The 18375-nt window shown below is 40.6% G+C and overlaps 1 protein-coding gene across 7 annotated transcripts in view; it reads left to right on the forward strand.

Annotated features, from left to right (window-relative positions):
• The window catches only part of LOC138825047 (transcriptional enhancer factor TEF-1), a 263945-nt gene that overhangs the window by 220696 nt on the left and 24874 nt on the right, over window positions 1-18375 (forward strand). For all 7 annotated transcript variants that reach the window (XM_070019409.1, XM_070019407.1, XM_070019408.1 and 4 more), the window contains one exon: window positions 10420-10593. In XM_070019409.1, coding sequence (XP_069875510.1) covers window positions 10420-10593 — 174 coding nt within the window. The remainder of the gene's footprint in view (window positions 1-10419; window positions 10594-18375) is intronic.

The raw sequence follows: 18375 nt of genomic DNA on the forward strand, positions 1-18375 counted from the left end.
GTACCCAGCCTTTGAACCTCTCCCAGGTTTTTCTCAAATCTTGTCCTCTTCCAGGAGAACCTGGGAGATGGAGTCTTCCAAAGCTAGGGGTTATGGCAGGGTGTGGTTCAGTCTCCCCAGTTCCCTGCCCAATGCCAAGTTGTCCCACAAGCTTATGTATCCCCAGCATACACCCTTTCCATGGCAGCAGCTTGTCTGAAGGGTGGTTTATACTCAGTGTCTCTGAGCTGGTCTGGGAACGCACCCTCTTTCTTCATTGGCCTTTAGGGAGGAGGCAATTGAAAGCATCTGGAAATCAGAGTTTTATAGACATTTCACAGAGGCCCCAGCCAGGCTCCATCTGCTTTCCTTGGCAGGTCAACTCCCCACCCACCTGCCTTCCCAGTGGCCATCCTGCACTTAGCCCGTGGGCCATTACAGCTGTGCCTCTCCTTCCAAAGAAAATAGCAGCCTCTTTGTGGTGGAAATGGGAGGTAGGGAGGGTGCACCCCAATGTGAGATCCTAGAAATAAGTGCTCTATCTGGGAAGAACACCCAGCAAGAGATGCAGCAGCCTACAGGGCCAGGCAGGAAGAATGGGGCTGGTGTCCTTATCACTTAATGGAGGAGAGAGCTAGCTTTGTATTTGTCTTCTCCCTGGCAAGAGCACTGAGTGAGCACAGGCAACCCCTTCCTGTCCCTGGCTGAATATACAAGTCACTTTCTTGGCTTGTCTCCACAACCATTCCCTGGCCCTGCAGGACCTGGGGGCCATCAAAGGTGCTCTGGGGGTTCCTGGACATTTTGTCCAGGCAGGAACGTGACAGGAAGCAAATGTAGGTGATTTGTCCTTGTTCTGTTTCAGCTTGTACATTAGCATCCCTTGACGTGAGTTATTTGTCTTGGTTTCTTTAAATTCCTAAGTGGATTATAATTTTTTTCTTGGTATTATTTGACAGCAGTCATTTTTCAAGGATTTACTAAGTTCTTCAAATACTTGGCATTTTTGAGACAAGTTTAGGAGAAGACTGCCATCTTCAGGTTAGAAGGGAAAGTGCCATGTTGGGGCATATCCAAGGGCACAGATTTGTAGGGCTTTTCTCTCTTTTCCACAAAAATGAAACTGTCTCATTGGATGTCTGTAGAGTAGAGTGGATTAGAATTCCTGACAAAAGAGAAAGAGAAAATAAGTAAATCCCTAATGACCACATTTGGAAGTTGTACTGTTCTAGTTTGTGTCATCTATTGTGATGGGAAAGCCCCAGGCTGCCTGTACCCTACTTTGGAGGACAGACTGCATGCTTTTCAGAGTGGGGCTCAGACTACAAGAGTCTACAGAAAGCCATATGGACCCCAGGGACATGGAAGGGCCAGGCCATAGCCTTGCTTCAGCTACCCTATGTACCAGCACTAATGGTAACCTCAGAACAGTGGGTATGAGGGCTATATATTTGAGTTTTTCCTTCTTCTATTTTTGCTTTAAGTTTTCTATTTCCATTGTGTTTTTACCAGATGCCAGATTATCTCATCCTAAGTAAAGAAATACCATGATTATTTAGACAATTAACATTAATGACAAATTCTTTGCTAGGCACAATTTGTTCCTATTTTCTATGCTTCCTCTCAACAGTCTTATGGAGTAGTTATGATTGTCGTCTCTGCACTGTGGATGTGACTTTACCAGGGCTGAAGTCACCTGGCCTGGATGGCTTTGCTATAAACTAGTGCCAGCACCCAGATCCTGACTGACTCAAAAGCTCAGCTCCCCTCTCCCTTCTACAACCACCCTAAGCATGAAAGAGCCAAAGGGAATAAAGGAACATGTAGGATAGCTTTGGGGGGGGGGGAGAGGAGAGAGAGAGAGAGAGAGAGAGAGAGCCTGTGTGTGTGCGTGTGCGTGTGTGTGTGTGTGTGTGTGTGTGTGTGTGTGTGTGTGTGTGTGTGTGTAGATGTCGATGTCCTTTGTTTATCCCCTGTTCCCCAGGAACACACATCGAATCTAAATAATACTTTGTAGCCAGGCACAGGTGGCTCACACCTATAATTCTAGCTATTCAGGAGCCTGAGCAGGAGAGTCTGTAAGACTCTATTTCCAATTAACCAACAAAAAGCTGTAAGTGGTATGGTTCAAGTAGTAGAGCATCAGCCTTTAGAAAAAAAAAAAGCTAAGAGACAGTGCCCAGCCCCTGAGTTAAAGCCCTAGTACTGGCTAAATAAATTAGTAGATAAATAGGTAAACAAACCTTTGCAAGCAAACGTTTTAGAATTACATTCAACTTTACTTTGATTTGCAGTTGCTATGCAGGCCTTGGAGGTCTAATAGCAGTAGAAAGTGAAAATGATCATTTCTCCTCCAAGTCAGAGTAGAAATCAACATAAGCAAATTGTGTCAGCTGCTGTTTTTTCTGGGTCCAGGTGTGTTGCTAATGCAGACTCTTTTTGGTGAGCCCTACATACACACAGACAGCCCAGCTCCTGCACAGCCAGTCTTCAGCACTTGAGCTGTAGGAAAGCTTTGCAGTCTGACTCAAGTTTCTTCACAGTCCAGGGAACTTGTGGCCAATGGAGAATAAACATTCTGAAGTTATATTTTTGTTTCCTTTTATAGTTCTTTGCCTTCCTCAAAAACTCCACAATGTTCCAAGATAGGTTTTTGATTTACTAGTTAGTATTAATGAAGTAATCCACATGTTTTGTGTATAAGCTAAGTCTAATCATAATTAAGGCTATAAGGGAAAATAGCAGTCTGTTACTCTGTGTCCCCTTACCTCCTAATCCTGCTCCTTAGGGACATTATACATGGTATATATCCCTGGTGTGCGAATAATATGCCTATACTGTATTTCTTGGTCATGAATTTTACACACTCTCCCTTGATTTCTGGTTCCGTAAGTTTCACATATACCACCTTCTTCCCTCCTCTCTTTCTTTCTACCACCTATGTAATTATATCACCATATATTAGTTTTTATATTACAAACCTGTAAACATTTTTGCATCCAGTAATGTGATACTTGATCTTTTTTTTTTTTTTTTTTTGTCGGTCATGGGGCTTGAACTCTGGGCCTGGGTGCTGTCCCTCAGCTCTTCAGCTCAAGGCAAGCACTCTGCCACTTGAGCTACAGCGCCACTTCTGGTTTTCTGGTGGTTTATTGGAGATAGGAGTCTCACGGTCTTTCCTGCCCGGGCTGGCTTTGAACCGCGATCCTCAGATCTCAGCTTCCTGAGTAGCTAGGATTACAGGCGTGAGCCACCAGCACCCGGCTTGATCATTTTCTTAATGAACAAAACTTTATCCCCTTGGGGTATGTTATTGCCTCTTATTTTTTGTTCTGTTTTTTTTTTTAATATATATATATATATATATATATATATATATATATATATATATATTTACACAAATGTTGAAGTCTCTAACATAACTGTAAAACCCTTCTCCAGGTAAATTAAGAGGCTTTTTTCAGGTCTATTCTACTTGGTGATATACTACTAGGAGCTCTTGGACCTTGTCCAACATAGCATGGTTGCTGGCCAGATCAGTGGCCCTCTGTTGATGACCTTATCTCCTGTAGTTTCCTTTTCTGCTGGGTCCCATCTCTCTTTTCTGATTTAGTCTCTCATTTGTTAAAACAAATCTTCCTGGAAGATCTGGAAACTTTCTGGAAACCTATATGTGAGTGAATTCTGTTCTTACATGTAGTGGGTAACTTGGTGTCCACCATTTTGTCTAGACTGAGGAAACTTGGTTCATGTTTCTAAGTGAATGTAGCATGTTCTTTTTGGTATAGAATAACATTAATGTAAATAATTTTAATACATATGGTAGTATACTATAAAATAATATAAAACATTTATCATTATGGCAATATTGCCTACTAATTCTTACTGAATGAGGAGGTAAATGTGGATTTCAGTTATGTGATGTGGAGCAGAGATGGAACTGGCTCTTTGATGTCCTCTTTCCCATGGGGATCAAGGAAACTGTATATGGGTAGTGTATGATTCTGACCATACACACAATAGCCTAGCTGTACACAATCACATTGTAGGGTCCCCTGTAGTGTTAGTTTATGGATTTCCTCTGCCTAGCACATTATCTGGCTTATAATAGATGGCAGGTATTCTGGTTGTTTGATTAAAATCTATCAAAGAAATGTGCAGAGTAGGTCCCTTGTTGCACTTGATGTGTTGATGATCAGTTGTACCCAGGAGACTGAAGGAGTAGAAGTTTAGCATCTTTGGGATATTGAGAAATCTAGTCTTGGGCTTTGATACAAGTGACTCATTGACGTTTGACCGTTTCTGTTCACATATTACTCCAAATGCAAATACTTGTTTTGTAAGTATTTGTTTTCTGTTCTTCAGAACAGGATTGGCCCTTTTTTGTTTCTTTGTACCACTGTTGGTTTTGAGGAAAGAACCATTACTAGAGAGAAAAATAGGATTTGTTTGAGAAAGAGGGAGGTGAGTAGTCTGTTGTACCCTTCTTTCTTTACAAAAAGTGGTATGATTTTAGATTTTTTTTTTTTTTTTTTTGTCGGCCGTGGGGCTTGAATTCTGGGCCTGGGCGCTGTCCCTCAGCTCTTCAGCTCAAGGCCAGCACTCTACCACTTGAGCTACAGCGCCACTTCCGGTTTTCTGGTGGTTTATTAGAGATAGGAGTCTCATGGTTTCTCCTGCCCGGGCTGGCTTTGAACCGCAATCCTCAGATCTCAGCCTCCTGAGTAGCTAGGATTACAGGTGTGAGCCACCAGCGCCCAGCTGATTTTAGATTTTTAATTACTACTTGAACTCCAAACATAGCAGGTAGATTTCTTCTTTTTAATTTTCTAGATTTTGGGGCAGAGAGATTCTTGACCTATCCAGGTTGAATTAAGGGGAGAGCAGGATCTGTTTGTTTCAGTGTTGTGGTCTCCAGGATACCTTCTTTAGTCCTTTGTATTCTTAGAAGCAAAGTCACTTCTTGGCAGGAAGAAAGCTCTTCCAGTGCTTATGGTCAGGATTTGGTTTCAGGTCATCAGTCTTGCAGTGACAGTGCCTGTCTTCTATGGCAAAGATAACCCGCTCCTTGTCTTTGTGTTTTGTTTTTATTTTTGTTTTATTCACCAATTGGGCACAGAAGTATTATCCCACAAATAGAAAACCTTAGAGGGCTGTCTGAAGCATTTGTGATTTATTACGCTTCTCCAATTCTAATTAATTTCATAGGATTTTGGAAATACTGTTTTTCTTCTTTTCCTCTAATGAGCTTTCAGAAAAAAATGACCAAACAGAGTTGGAAGGGCTTAGACATTTTCTTTTGGAGGGCGGTGTGGTTGGTGTTTGTAGTAAATTTTAAAGGCTATGGTGTTGACAGATGGAAGTTGTATTCTTTTTATTTATTTTTTTTTTTTTGCCAGTCCTGGGGCTTGAACTCAGGAAGTTGTATTCTTAACTCCAGGACTATTCCTGGATGTGTGGACTTAGGCAGCTCAGTTAACCTCTAAGCTCCGATTTCCCCATCTGTAAAGTGATCTCAATAAAATCTACTATTGCTAGGATTACCTGAGATCACACATATTAAATGCATATAGTTCACAGCACCCTGTGGATATGAGTGCTGGTCCTTCCTTCAATGCAGGTGAGAAATCTGCCCAAGCAGCTGGATATGGGGGCTATAATCAAGGATTTGAACCGGCTTATGGCTTTACAATTGTTTCCTGCACTTGGCCCATTCATGTTTATTTTTTCCCTGCTAGACAGGTGGGATATCTAAAGCAGGAATACTCTTTTGTTTCTACCCCAGGATCTAGCTAATCTCACATGATAATAACCATTGCTATAGTAATGTTAGCAGATATAGTTCATCAAATGTTCCCTTTCTGCCAGACTCTGTGCCAAGTACCATGTATGTGTTATTCTTCTAATCTTCAGAGCCATTCGGTTTAACAGGTATTGTATCCCCTTAGTATGTATGAAAAACCTCCAGAATTTTCATTTTGTGTTCTCATAATTGTGTTTTTCAGCTCTATCTACTTGGTCCTGTTTAAGTATAGTAAAATTTATTTCTGGTTCTCCTTCCTGACATCTTGACAAGGACTGGTTGGAGCCAGGGTCCCTGAGTTCCAACAGTAAAGGGCAGGGAGACTTCAGTGTTAAAAACAAGAAGATTTCAGGCCTCATGGCTTCTTGGCTTCACTGTTTCTCTGTCCTAGCCCAGTTGGTGAGCAGAAGTACTGGGAGTACAGGGATCTTGGATTCAATTCACAAGTTTCATGTGACTCTACTGGGATCTATTCTTTCCCATAAACTCACTGCCTACAAGAGGCAACACAACTGATAGAACTCCCAGAACTGGGTGTGGTGAGGAGTTAGCTCTAAGCACAGGGTTTTTTGTTTATTTGTTTGTTTATTTGTTGGTTAAGGGGCTTGAACTCAAGGCCTGGGCACTGTCCCTGAGCTCTTTTGCTCAAGGACAGTGTTCTACCACTTCTAACCACAGCACTGTTTCTGGTTTTTGAGTAGTTAATTAGAGATAAAAGTCTCATGGGGGCTTTTCTGCCCAGGCTAGCTTTGAACCATGGTCCTTAGATCTCAGACTCCTGAGCAGGCTCGGATTACAGGCATGAGCCACTACCAGTGCCTAGCTAAGGTTATTAATAAAAGTAAGACAGCATCTGTCTTTTGCCCTTGACTCCCACAGGCACCTTTGCATTTCTGAGTGTCTGGGCTCCAACTTTGTATATATGTGTGTATGTGTGTTATTGGGGTTTGAAACTTAGGGTTCAAAACTTGTTGTGGGGCTGGGAAGGTAGCTCAGTGGTAGAGGGCTTGCCTTGCATATGCATGAGGCCCTGGCTTCGATTCCTCAGCACCACATAAGCAGAAAAAAAAAGGGCTGGATGTGGCACTGTGGCTCAAGTGGTAGAGCGCTAGCCATGAGCTGAAGAGCTGAGGGACAGCGCCCAGGCCCAGAGTTCAGACCCACGACCGGACCCAAAACAACAACAACAGCAACAGCAACAACAACAACAAATGTTGTGTTGCTGGACGCCAGAGGCTCATGCCTGTAATCCTAGCTACTCAGGAGGCTGAGATCTGAGTTTCTCAGTTCAAAGACAGCCTGGGTAGGAAAGTCCATGAGACTCTTATCTCCAATAAACCACTCAGAAAACTAGACGTGGCGCTGTGGCTCCAGTGATAGAGCATTAGCCTTAAGATGCAAGATCTGATGGACAGTGCCCAGGCCTAGAGTTCAAGTCCCACAACTGACAAACAAAACAAAACAAAAAACTCACAAAACAAAAAACAAAAAAACCCAAACCTGCTGTGCAAGCAGGCACTCTGTCACTTGAGATATACCCCTAATGTGGTGGGTGATTATTTCTGTTGTTATTGTTGTTTTACCTTTTTCCCACTGAGACTAGATGCTCCTTCATAGCTATGACTGTATCTTGTATCTTTCTTTGTCTTTTCTTGTAATTGAAAGGATGGTGTGGCAGCACTTGAGAAAAATCTATAAAAAGACCTAACATACCCATAGCACATGGCTTTGCTTGGCTTTATATATATCTACCTCAGGCACTCTCTTCTGTATTGAATCACAGGTTCTCAGTCTTCCCTGAAGCCACCGGACAGGTATCTAGTCCTAGTGCTAGCTCCGTATACGTACTGGATAGCCTTCTTCTTTTCACCTGTAACGTAGTCAGGTCTTGGAATATTTGATAAAAATATCACTCTAAAATTTAGAAGATGCTGGCCTGGCTACACTTCCCATTTATGAGTATCAAGTGAGGTATCCAGTGTCTTGCCTTTCTACATTGTGGCTAGGAAGTCATGGCATGGCTAGCAGATCATGAATTTAAACCAGCATTTCCTCAGGATATGTATTCACGGGGCTTGATAACTAATTGAATTTGTGAAACAAGGTTTTAAAATATTTGTTTGTGGTGGTACAATTTATTTATTGACTTAAAGCAGTACTAGAGATTGCACTCAGGGCCTCACACTTGCTAGGAGATATTCTACCACTTGAAGCACACTGCTAACTGCTTTTTGTATTGGCTGTTTTGCCTTGAGCCTGGGATGGCCTGAACTTGATCCTCCTACTTGCATTTCCCATTGTAGCTGGGGATGATAGGCACATACCACTATGCCCAGCAGTTGTTTGAGATGGAGTCTTGAAAACTTCTTTTGCCAGGACTGGCCTGGAACTGGATTGAAACAGTAATCCCTTGATCTTACCTCCCAAGGAGTTGGGATTAATCACTGGGCCCAGCTAAATAGTGCTTTTAATGCACTTTTTTTTTTTCCTGGTTCTGGGGCTTGAACTCAGGGCCTGGCTGTTGTCCCTGAGCTTCTTTTGCTCAAGGCTATTACTCTACCACTTAAGCCATAGTGCCACTCCAGCTTTTTCTTAGTGTTTTATTGGAGATAAAAGCTAATGGACTTTTCTGCCCAGGCTGTCTTTGAACTGAGATCCTCAGCTACAATTATAGGAATGAGCCAGTGGCTCCCAGCTCTTAATGCACTTTCTAATGAGCTGATACACACTGTCTCAGAGTCTTAAAGGGAATTTTTAAAAATGCTTCCTCTTCAGTATATCTAGTATCCCTCATAATTTTTTTTGTTGGTGGTGGTGGTGGTAGTGGTCGTGGGGCTTGAATTCTGGGCCTGGGTACTGTCCCTCAGCTCTTCTGCTCAAGGGGAGCGCTCTACCACTTTAGCCACAGTGCCACTTCTGGTTTTCTGGTGGTTAATTGAGATAAGAGTCTCACTGACTTTCTTGCCTGTGAACCTCAGATCTCAGCCTTCTGAGTAGCTAGGATTACTGGTATGAGCCACCAGTACAAGCTTCCCTCATAATTCTTAATGTAGTTTCTTATTTAAACCCTGTAACAATCCTATAAAATAGATGCATCCTTGCCTCCTTTGTAGAGACAATGGAGAAATTTACCTGCTGTCATAGCTAATTTTCAGTGGGTGGAGTCTTTTACTTAATCAGTCTTGAGTCTAGATCCCACAATCTTAACCAATATTGAGTCTTACAGGCAACTTTGACTGAACCTTCTGTTATTTGAGGTGTTCTATAAGATTAAAATTCAGGCGAGTACAGCAGTGGTACTCACTAGACACTGTTGAAAATGAACTACACAACTTGTGGGTAGGATGGGAGGGAAAAACTGGGAGAGAGTGAGAGAAGGAATGACATTGTCAAAAAGAAGTAGACTCTTTACCTGACTTATGCAACTGTAATCCTCTATAATAACAACAAAAAACAAAGATTTTCACATTCATATACCCCTCCCCCCAAAAAAAAAGAATTCAGAAAGATAATAGGTGGCACCCTTCTGACTTAAATGTGGAAACTTGAGCGGTGCCTACTTGAGAATGGACTGCTAGATAAGAAAGGGATACATGCTTGTATTATGAGTCCTATTGGGTTCTGAGCACTCTCAGCTCTTGTCCCTTAGATTTGTTTGTTTCTTTGTATCAATTTCATTGATGGTTACTGTTGGGAGAGGTAGACATGGAAAGACTAGAGTATAATTTCTAGATCTCAAACTTGGCTGCATATTGGAATTTATTGAAGGAAAACGATTATTGCTGCCTCATTCTTAGAGATTTGAGTTTAGCCTGAATGAGGACCAGGCTTTGATGATGCGCTCATCAGGATGCAGCCTGGGTTGAGACCTGTTGATTTGGACACAATCCATTGTTGGTCCATTTGTCATATTTTATCATAAAGAAAGGGAATGAAAGGGTGTCCTTTGTAAGTTAAATGGCTAACAAGTTTGAGGTTCTTGTTTGTGGATGAGTGACTTGTGTTCTTCTTTTGAACATGTCCATATATGGCATTGTAAGTCCTCTCTGTGTTCTGTACCCAAATCTAACTTTGCATTGGCAGTCATATACTGCTAGCCATCAACACAGAAGTTTAGGTGGATGTTACTGAGTTACTAAGGTGACTGGAGACTGTTACTCTTGTTGGAAGAAGGAAGTGGGTACTATTGCTTAGATCACTGTGTCTCCACAGCTGTTTGGGGGACTGGTACTAGAAATGCATACTGAGTCATATCATTAGCCAACTACACATATTTCTTATTGGGTTTATGAAAAGTGAGCTCCAAACAGTTACTGTCATTCAAAGTTGAAATTGACAGGTAAAACTGAGAATCAGAATTATTTCTTGATTTGGTAGTTTGGCACTTATTTTGCTTATTGCTATCTCTGCAAAAATCTCTCATAATTTGCTGAGAGACCTTGTAAGTAAATGTAATGATTGTTTTGACCCCCAAGCTCTAATGGCTTTTCTTAACATTCTCATCTTTTCAAAGGCATAGTTCCTTTTCTGTTTTGTTCTAGACATCAAGATTGTTGCTTATTATCATGTTCATGACAGGTGAGTCCTTGCTTGGCCAAAGCATTTGTAATGGGAATGTCTCTGTGGTTTTCTTACAGTACAACAAACACCTCTTCGTGCACATTGGGCATGCCAACCATTCTTACAGTGACCCATTGCTTGAATCAGTGGACATTCGTCAGATTTATGACAAATTTCCTGAAAAGAAAGGTGGCTTAAAGGAACTATTTGGAAAGGGCCCTCAAAATGCCTTCTTCCTTGTAAAATTCTGGGTGAGTAAGATACTACTTGATTTCTCTGATTTGTACAAAAGGAGTTGTGTCTTATTTGTGAGTACAGTGCAGCCCTGCTAGTGATAGGTTCACACTAACTACACCTTTGTGTTTTTCTGCAAACTTTCCAAAGGATAAGAAGCTTGTACCCATGGAGCTGTACTCACACTGGCCTTGCACATCTTGACAGCATTTGCAGTCTGCCAAAGGGCAGGAGGGACAATTGGTCTCTTTGAGCTTCAGAGTTTATTCATGCTGTGACTCAAATGGCTGAAGCCACAATGGAAACCATGGGGCCCTATTCCCTGTATGCTTCCTTTCACCCCATTGAGCGATATGACCTATAAATTTCATTGCAAACAAGCTTTGGATGAAGTTATGTGCCCTAAGAATTTTTAAGTATCAAAGAAATGTACAAGATGGATTGTTAAGTGAAAACTTCATTGCTGTTTAATAAGCTATGAGCCAGTCCCTCGGGCTGCTGGGGCTTTGCTGTCCCTTCTCGAGGCAAGCATGGGCTAGAGAACTACTAATGGTGTCTACTACTAATGGGTCTATATAGGCATAGGTCAATATGGGCACATATTAGGGGTTTGCTAGTCACAGGAGGCTAGATAACTCACTAGCACTGAGAGTTTATAACAAAACTTTGATAAGAATAAAAAGAAAATAGTTTTAAATGCCCTTTGACATGTCATTCAAAGCCCTAATTGACCTGGCTCCAGTGTGCTGTTTTCTTGGATTTGGCCAGGTCCGCCTATCCCACTTGTCTGTTCTATGCCCCAACCTCTTTCTTTTCATTTCCCTTTTCCTGGTCTGATAACCAGCTCCTTCTTGTTGTAGCACCCTCCTCACTTAAGCAGACCATTGATTTTTCTTTTAGTCCCATTGCATTTTTGTGGCTAATCAGTTCCCATGCTGGGCCATAATTATTTGGATGTGTGTTCTCTGCCCTCTGGACTCCAACTGCTCCCAGGAGACCTTAGTCATAGAGTGAATTCCATTTACTGCCTGCCTGCTGTGGGCCTGGATACTTTGCATGCATCACATCTAGTGCTTAAAGTTTAAGTGGAATTTGCCTTCTGTCCAACTAGGAAAGCAGGCTCAAAGATGACAAAAAGGATGGGCAACCTAGAGGTTGGGAACCTGGGACTTGAAATGAGATCTGTCCGACCTTAATGTGCTTTCTGTTTCCCACCTGTTTAGCACCCTGTGGATCCTGCATAGTTTGTCAATTTAAGACTCCATAACTGTACAAAACAAGTAAAGAGAAAATGTGGGAGTACATGAGTGGATTAGAAAAACTCATGATTTAAATTCTTTGGTGGAATTTGCATATCAAATTTGTTTAGATTCTCCATCTTTCCATGGTAACTCAATTTCATTTTTCATGTTTTTTCCTTTTGGGAGTTGAATAAAGCTAGCAATCTTTTTACATTAATGGGTATGAAATTGGTAATGCATGTGTACAGCCTACAAAAGCAATATTGGTACTTTTCTAAACTGGTGGCTGCCTTCTAATGGTTTGAGTGGTATATGAGAGATCTGTTATTCCATGGTAACAATGAATCTTTAACAGGTTTCTTGGTATCCTTTCAACGGATTGGCAAGGTCAAACTTCTTACAAAACTGAGATATGATTGCTTTTTTTTTTTTTTTGCCCTCTGCTGATATTCACAAAAGAAGTGCAATAAAACTGCTAGCACCTTCTTACTAAGAATATGGCTCTGTTGCTGAAATGCACCTACATTTTAGAAAAGAGGACAAGTTAAGCCAAGAGTATCCTTTGTGACCTTGATAATGCCATAAACCTAGAATACATATTGGAAATGAACACAATGAGCCTGTCTTATTACAGAGGACAACTGACATTATTTTCCACTAAAGATAAAATTTGAGCTTGCAAAGGAAAATTAAAATTGGGGAAGTTTGTCTTCATCTTGGTGAACTTCCTGATAGTTAAAGATTTTTCTGATGAGATTGAAGGTGGTATTAAGTAATATGAGATGATATTGTGTCAGAGACTGATGAATTTTAATATAGCAAAGAGTGAAAAGCTGGTTGATATACTTTCAAATTCTACACTACAGCCCACTTGTGGAAAGCATGACTTGTAGACTTTTTTTATGAAAGAAAATGAGCACAATTATCTGAAGTGTGTTACTCAATGTAGAACAGCACTTTCTACTTTTTGTAGTGAGCGCTCTCTCTCTCTCTCTCTCTCTCTCTCTCTCTCTCTCTCTCTCTCTCTCTGTCATGGGACTTGAACTCTGGGCCTGGGTGCTGTCCCTGAGCTCTTTGGCTTAAGTCCAGCACTTTACCACTTGAACCACAGCACCACTTCTAGTTTTCTGATGGCTTATGGAAATAAGAGTCTCACAGATGTTCCTGCCCAGCTTTCTCACTCTTTAAAAAAAAAAAAAAGCATGCAGTAGGTGGCTCACACCTATAATCCTACTACTCAGGAGGCTGAGATCTGATGATCATGGTTCAAAGCCAGCCCAGGCAGAAAAGTCCCTGTGAGACTCTTATCTCCAGTTAAATACTAAAAAACTGGAAGTGACACTGTGGCTCAAAGTGGTAGAGTGCTAGCTAACCTTGAGCAAAAGAGCTTGAGGCCCTGATTTCAGGCCTCATGACAGATTTCCCCCCCACCACCAAAAAAATATATATATGCATACTTAATTTTTAAAAGATATATATTTGCATATATTGGCCTTACTATTTTTGAAGTCATTTTAAACAGTATGATAAATATTTTAACTTTTTTTTCTCAACTTTAATTTCCAGTTCAGAAAATACAGATAGATATACACCTTCAGTAAACAAAAACCCCTGAAGTGAGCCTGTAAAAATGTCCTAAGATCAGAAAATCTTAGAGCCACAATTATAAAAGATGTAAAATGAAGTTGATTATTCAAGTCAATTAGAAACTAATTAGAGATTATAAGATTGATAAAAAAAATTATATTCTGTATTTTCAAATTAGATGGTGTCTTTAACGATAATAAGATTCCTTCTAATTAGGTTTTCTTTTTTCCAGATAAATTGGAATGGAGAGTACTTAGAAAGTTTTTCCATTTTTTGCTTCCAAAATTACCCATTTTACTCAGTGGATGATTTTAATAAATCCTATCAGTGAACCTCCATATAATGAGGTTAAGATTACAGATAAGTAGACAGTGTGGATGGGTGTGTGATGAGCACATTTAGACACAGTTGCTCTCAGATCAGCTTCTTATCAAATTAAGGTTTACAGGATTAAAATTGAACTCTTCTATGAATATGATAGAAAACAGCACTCCTTCAGCATAATTGTTGGAGTACTTAACCTTTGCAAGGAAATTCAGTCATAACTGTGTGAAATAAAGGAGAGAAGGCAATTTAAATTAGGTTTGCAATTTGGGATCTCATTGCTCCTCTAATGACTTAGAACAAATTGCATTAAGATGTCCAACCTTGGATATCAGCAGGTGCATCCAGTGGATGATGCATAAATAGTTTTAACACTTCCTTTGAGATATCATCTGTATTTTCAATTTGCTTAGCATATTTTTTAATTTTTTGTGATTCAGTAAATTATAACGAAGACTATACCAAGCCTCTTTCTTCTCCTCTCCTCCTTTTTGCCTTTATCAAAATCAGACTTTTAATTTGCTCATTTGATCCTGACATTCTGTTTTCAGAGTGTCTGCCTCACCAACTTGGATTCAGTAGGGCTAGCATAAGTGAGAACTTTGCCAAGGAAGAAATACCAAGTGCTACCTGAAGCACCCAGACATATATTCACACATCTCAGCTTTGTCAGTTGGCACTTTGAGGTACTTAGAATGCAGTGAGCTGAATAGAACCACTTGCTGCTTTGGGGGTGGAACATTCTGACTAGTATGCATGATACAGACCCCCAAAAAACACACGTGAATGATAGAACCAAGGATGCTAGCATAGACACATTGTATTATGTAACCCTCACAGTTCCTTGGGTCTCAATGGTGTGAGAAGCTGAGCATTGGTATGCCTGTAGTCTAGCAGGAGGTTGAGATCTGGAGGATCATAGTTTGAGGCTAGTCTAGGCAGATAATTCATTAGGTTCCCCATCCAAAAAATAACCAGCAAAAAAGCAGAGCTAAAGTCATGACTTAAGTGGGAGAATACCAGGCTAGCAAGCATGAGGCTTTGAGTTCAAACTTTATTACTTCTCTCTTCTCCCACACACTAAGAAGAATATAACAATAAAAATTAAGTTGTATAGATATAGATCTTATCAGATTATTACCAATTTTAAACTTTTATTTTTCTTTCAAATAATTATTAAATGCTTATGTCTGAGAAACTAGAAATTATGACATTATCCTGTAGTTATTAATTATTCTGTTTTATAATTTTGTGATTATCCACCATTGTATATATTGGGTGAGGTTAGTCATGGGGCTTGAACTCTGGGCCTGGGGATTGTCCCTAAGCTCTTCAGCTCAAGGCAAACTCTCTACCACTTGAGCCACAGCACCACTTCCGGTTTTCTGGTGGTTAATTGGAGATAAGAGTCTCATGGACTTTCCTGCCTGGGCTGACTTTGAGCCGCAATTCTCAGATCTCAGCCTCCTGAGTAGCTAGGATTACAGGCATGAGCCACTGATGCCTGACTTCCACCATGATATTAACAGTATGTTTATTGTCACTTTGCTTACTTATTGTTTTTTCAACAAATAAAAAGCAGGTTAGTTTTAACTCCCAACAGATGAGAGAAAATTTTATGAAACAGAGAAAGGAGAACCAACTTTTCTGGCAGCCTCTAGAAGATGCTTTTATCTTTGTAGGAATGAAATCACATTTGTTCAGCAAAATGACAGTCACTGCAAATAAAACAACTGGGTTTTATTTAAAGAAAAGACAGGGGGCACACAATAGAATGACAGAAGGACCCCCTCCATTCTCTGTGGAGTTTCAGCCGGTTTCTAGTTTCGAGCCAATTTCATGGTTTAAGTTGGAATTTTAGGATTGAGTCTATCATTTAGAACCAGCTGTCTCTGTTGCTCTTCATAGAAGGCGGGTACATCATGGAATCATTTGCTCCCACATGTTTTAGCTATCAGTAAGAAAGGGCTTTCAGCTCAAGTTTTCCATTTCTCCTCACTTATCTTACCTCAAAATGAGTTCTGAAGTTAACTGTTAATTTTGACAGTGATTAAATGGAAGAAGGGTTAGGAAGAAATAGCACCATATTACTCTAGAGGTGCCTCTACATCTTTCATTGTCTTCGACTATGGCTATATGACCCCAGGGTCATATTTTGGAATAATCTTCCTTTCCTTAGGCAGGGTCTATTCTTCCATGCACAGGAATCAGGGAGGCATCTGATTTTGTAAGAAAAATACCAGGAGCTTTTTAGCTCTTTTTTGTCAGGTCAGTTATTTAGTATTAGTCTCCTAAATTTTACAGCCCCCTCCCCCTCCCCCCATAGGAAAGAGATTTTATGGCTTTTATTTGCCCATCAGTGTAATGGGTAGCACAGATTCTTAGATTTTTTTAAAAAATCAATTGGCTAAGAAATTAATTCCATTTAGTTAATAGTCATGGATAAATTGCTATTATCAGGCTTACTGCCACTGAGATAGGACATAAACCTCTTGAAGGATTTACAGAAGGACAAGACCTCAAGACTTAACTTACAGGAAAGCTTTTGTTGGCTTCCTCATCCTGGAAAATAGACCCAGGTCCTGGCTTGCAGACCTCATGTTCTACAGAGTGGATGACAGATGTACAGGTCCATAAATGACAATGCCATGGGTAGGACTTATGATGGAATGTGGCTAGAGGGCCTTGTGGAAGCACACAAGTTAGTACTCTTAGTGCCATCACCAAAGATAGGACATTTCAAGACTGAATATTGAAAAAATTTGGTCAGCTGAGGAAGTCTTGAGAAAGAATTTAAGGGGAAACATACTTGTGCAGGCTGGGCTGACTACATGGAGGTAGCACAAGATCACTGCTGCAGGGAGAAGGGTGAGACATATGGGTTTCAGGGCACTCACTGTAAAAGGCCTTTCTTAAATCTCCTGCATGGAACATACAGGAAAGGTTTCAAAAGCACAGATCAGTTTGAGAAAAGGGCAAAGAAGCTCATTCTGCTTTTCCCTTAACCTTTTACCACCTGATAGTATCTTAAAGCCCTCAGTACATTCTGGTAGTCTCTAAAAGAACACTGCTAGCATATGTTCCTGTGAAATGCTTTCTCTTTTGGGTCATTTGGCTCCATGATTGCTAATAAAACCCAGATCAGTGGGGTGTTGGGCCCCTTTCTTATGTGTGGATATGTAAACTGTGCTCCCTGCCCTGATTCCATATGGAGCCACTGTTCTCTAAAAGCAGCTGCTAAGCAGAGGTCCAGGAGAAAGAAGAGGGCACACATTCCCTTCCCAGCACTTGCTCTATTGGCTTCTCTCCACACCTGCTGCACTGCACTTGGAAAAAAAGCCAGGAAAAGAAGTGATGGGGGTGGTGGTGGAGGGCTTCTTCTTCTTCTTCTTCTTCTTCTTCTTCTTCTTCTTCTTCTTCTTATTATTATTATTATTATTATTATTATTAGTAGTAGTAGTAGTAGTAGTAGTAGTAGTAGTAGTAGTAGTAGTAGTAGTAGTCAGTTGTGGGCCTTAAACTCTGGGCCTGGACGCTGTCCCTGGGCTCTTCAGCTCAAGGCTAGCACTCAACCACTTGAGCCACAGCACCACTTCTGGCTTTTTCTGCTTATGTGGTGCTGAGGAATAGAACCCAGAGCCTCAATGCATGCAAGGCAAGCACTCTACCACTGAGCCACCTTCCCAGCCCCAAGGCTACTTATTATTTTCAGACTCAATTTTGCAAGGTATAGGTGGGTTACCTGGACACATACAGGATCTTGGCTAGTTGTTTAAAGTTGAGCCTAGACTTAGGGTCATACGGATGTCAACCTCTCCCTGTTCTGGTGGAGATCTAAGATACTTCCTATACTCATGTCACCCTCATTTTAACTTTTTAAATTTCACAAGTAATACAGAATTGTCAGAATAAAAAATGAGATCCTGACACATACTTGTCAGCCAAATCCCAAGATATCAGATGTATCCTTCCAGATTTTTTAATGTGTATCTGTGAACATTGTATGCATAAAAGTACATACTATGTGTTTACTTTGAAAAGCAATACAAACAATTCCATATATTGCTATGCACCTTCATTTTTCCCTCAGTTTATATCTTTGGTGTAAGAGTTTTATTGCAGTAGTCAGAATATGAGGGTAAAGTCCTATTATTCTTTGTTTTTGATAAAAATGGCTTGTTAGTAGTTGTCTGCGTTAGCAGCTAAAACTGAGACTGTCCAGTTAAATTTAAATTGCAAGTAAACACTTTTTTGGATGTTCACATGACCAGTGTCCCATGGAGTCTTTGGGGACATACATGTATTAAGATGCTGTTTATTTGAAATTCAAATTTTATTGGGTGGTTTGTAACTTATTTACATATAATTGTCACTTAACTGTATATAATTGGTAGCTTTGGGAGTGATAGTTTTTGTTCTAAGAAAGACATTTCACGCACAAGAAATCCAAGCCAGAGAAAGGTCCCATTTCCTGAGAAAGGGGATGTCTGGAGAAGTGTTCACACACCTGATGAAGGTGGATTGGTCTGGGCCAACTCAGCTGGGTACTGGGGACTCATTAAGTTCTCAGTTGGAAAGGACTGACCCTAAGAGACAGCTTTGTTCTTGGGGTTGAGACCTTGATGCTTTTATCCCAGCTGCTAAAGT

The sequence above is a fragment of the Dipodomys merriami genome, unplaced genomic scaffold (genome assembly GCF_024711535.1).
Source record: "Dipodomys merriami isolate MVZ:Mamm:240054 unplaced genomic scaffold, mDipMer1.0.p SCAF_133, whole genome shotgun sequence".
NCBI classification, from domain to species: domain Eukaryota; kingdom Metazoa; phylum Chordata; class Mammalia; order Rodentia; family Heteromyidae; genus Dipodomys; species Dipodomys merriami.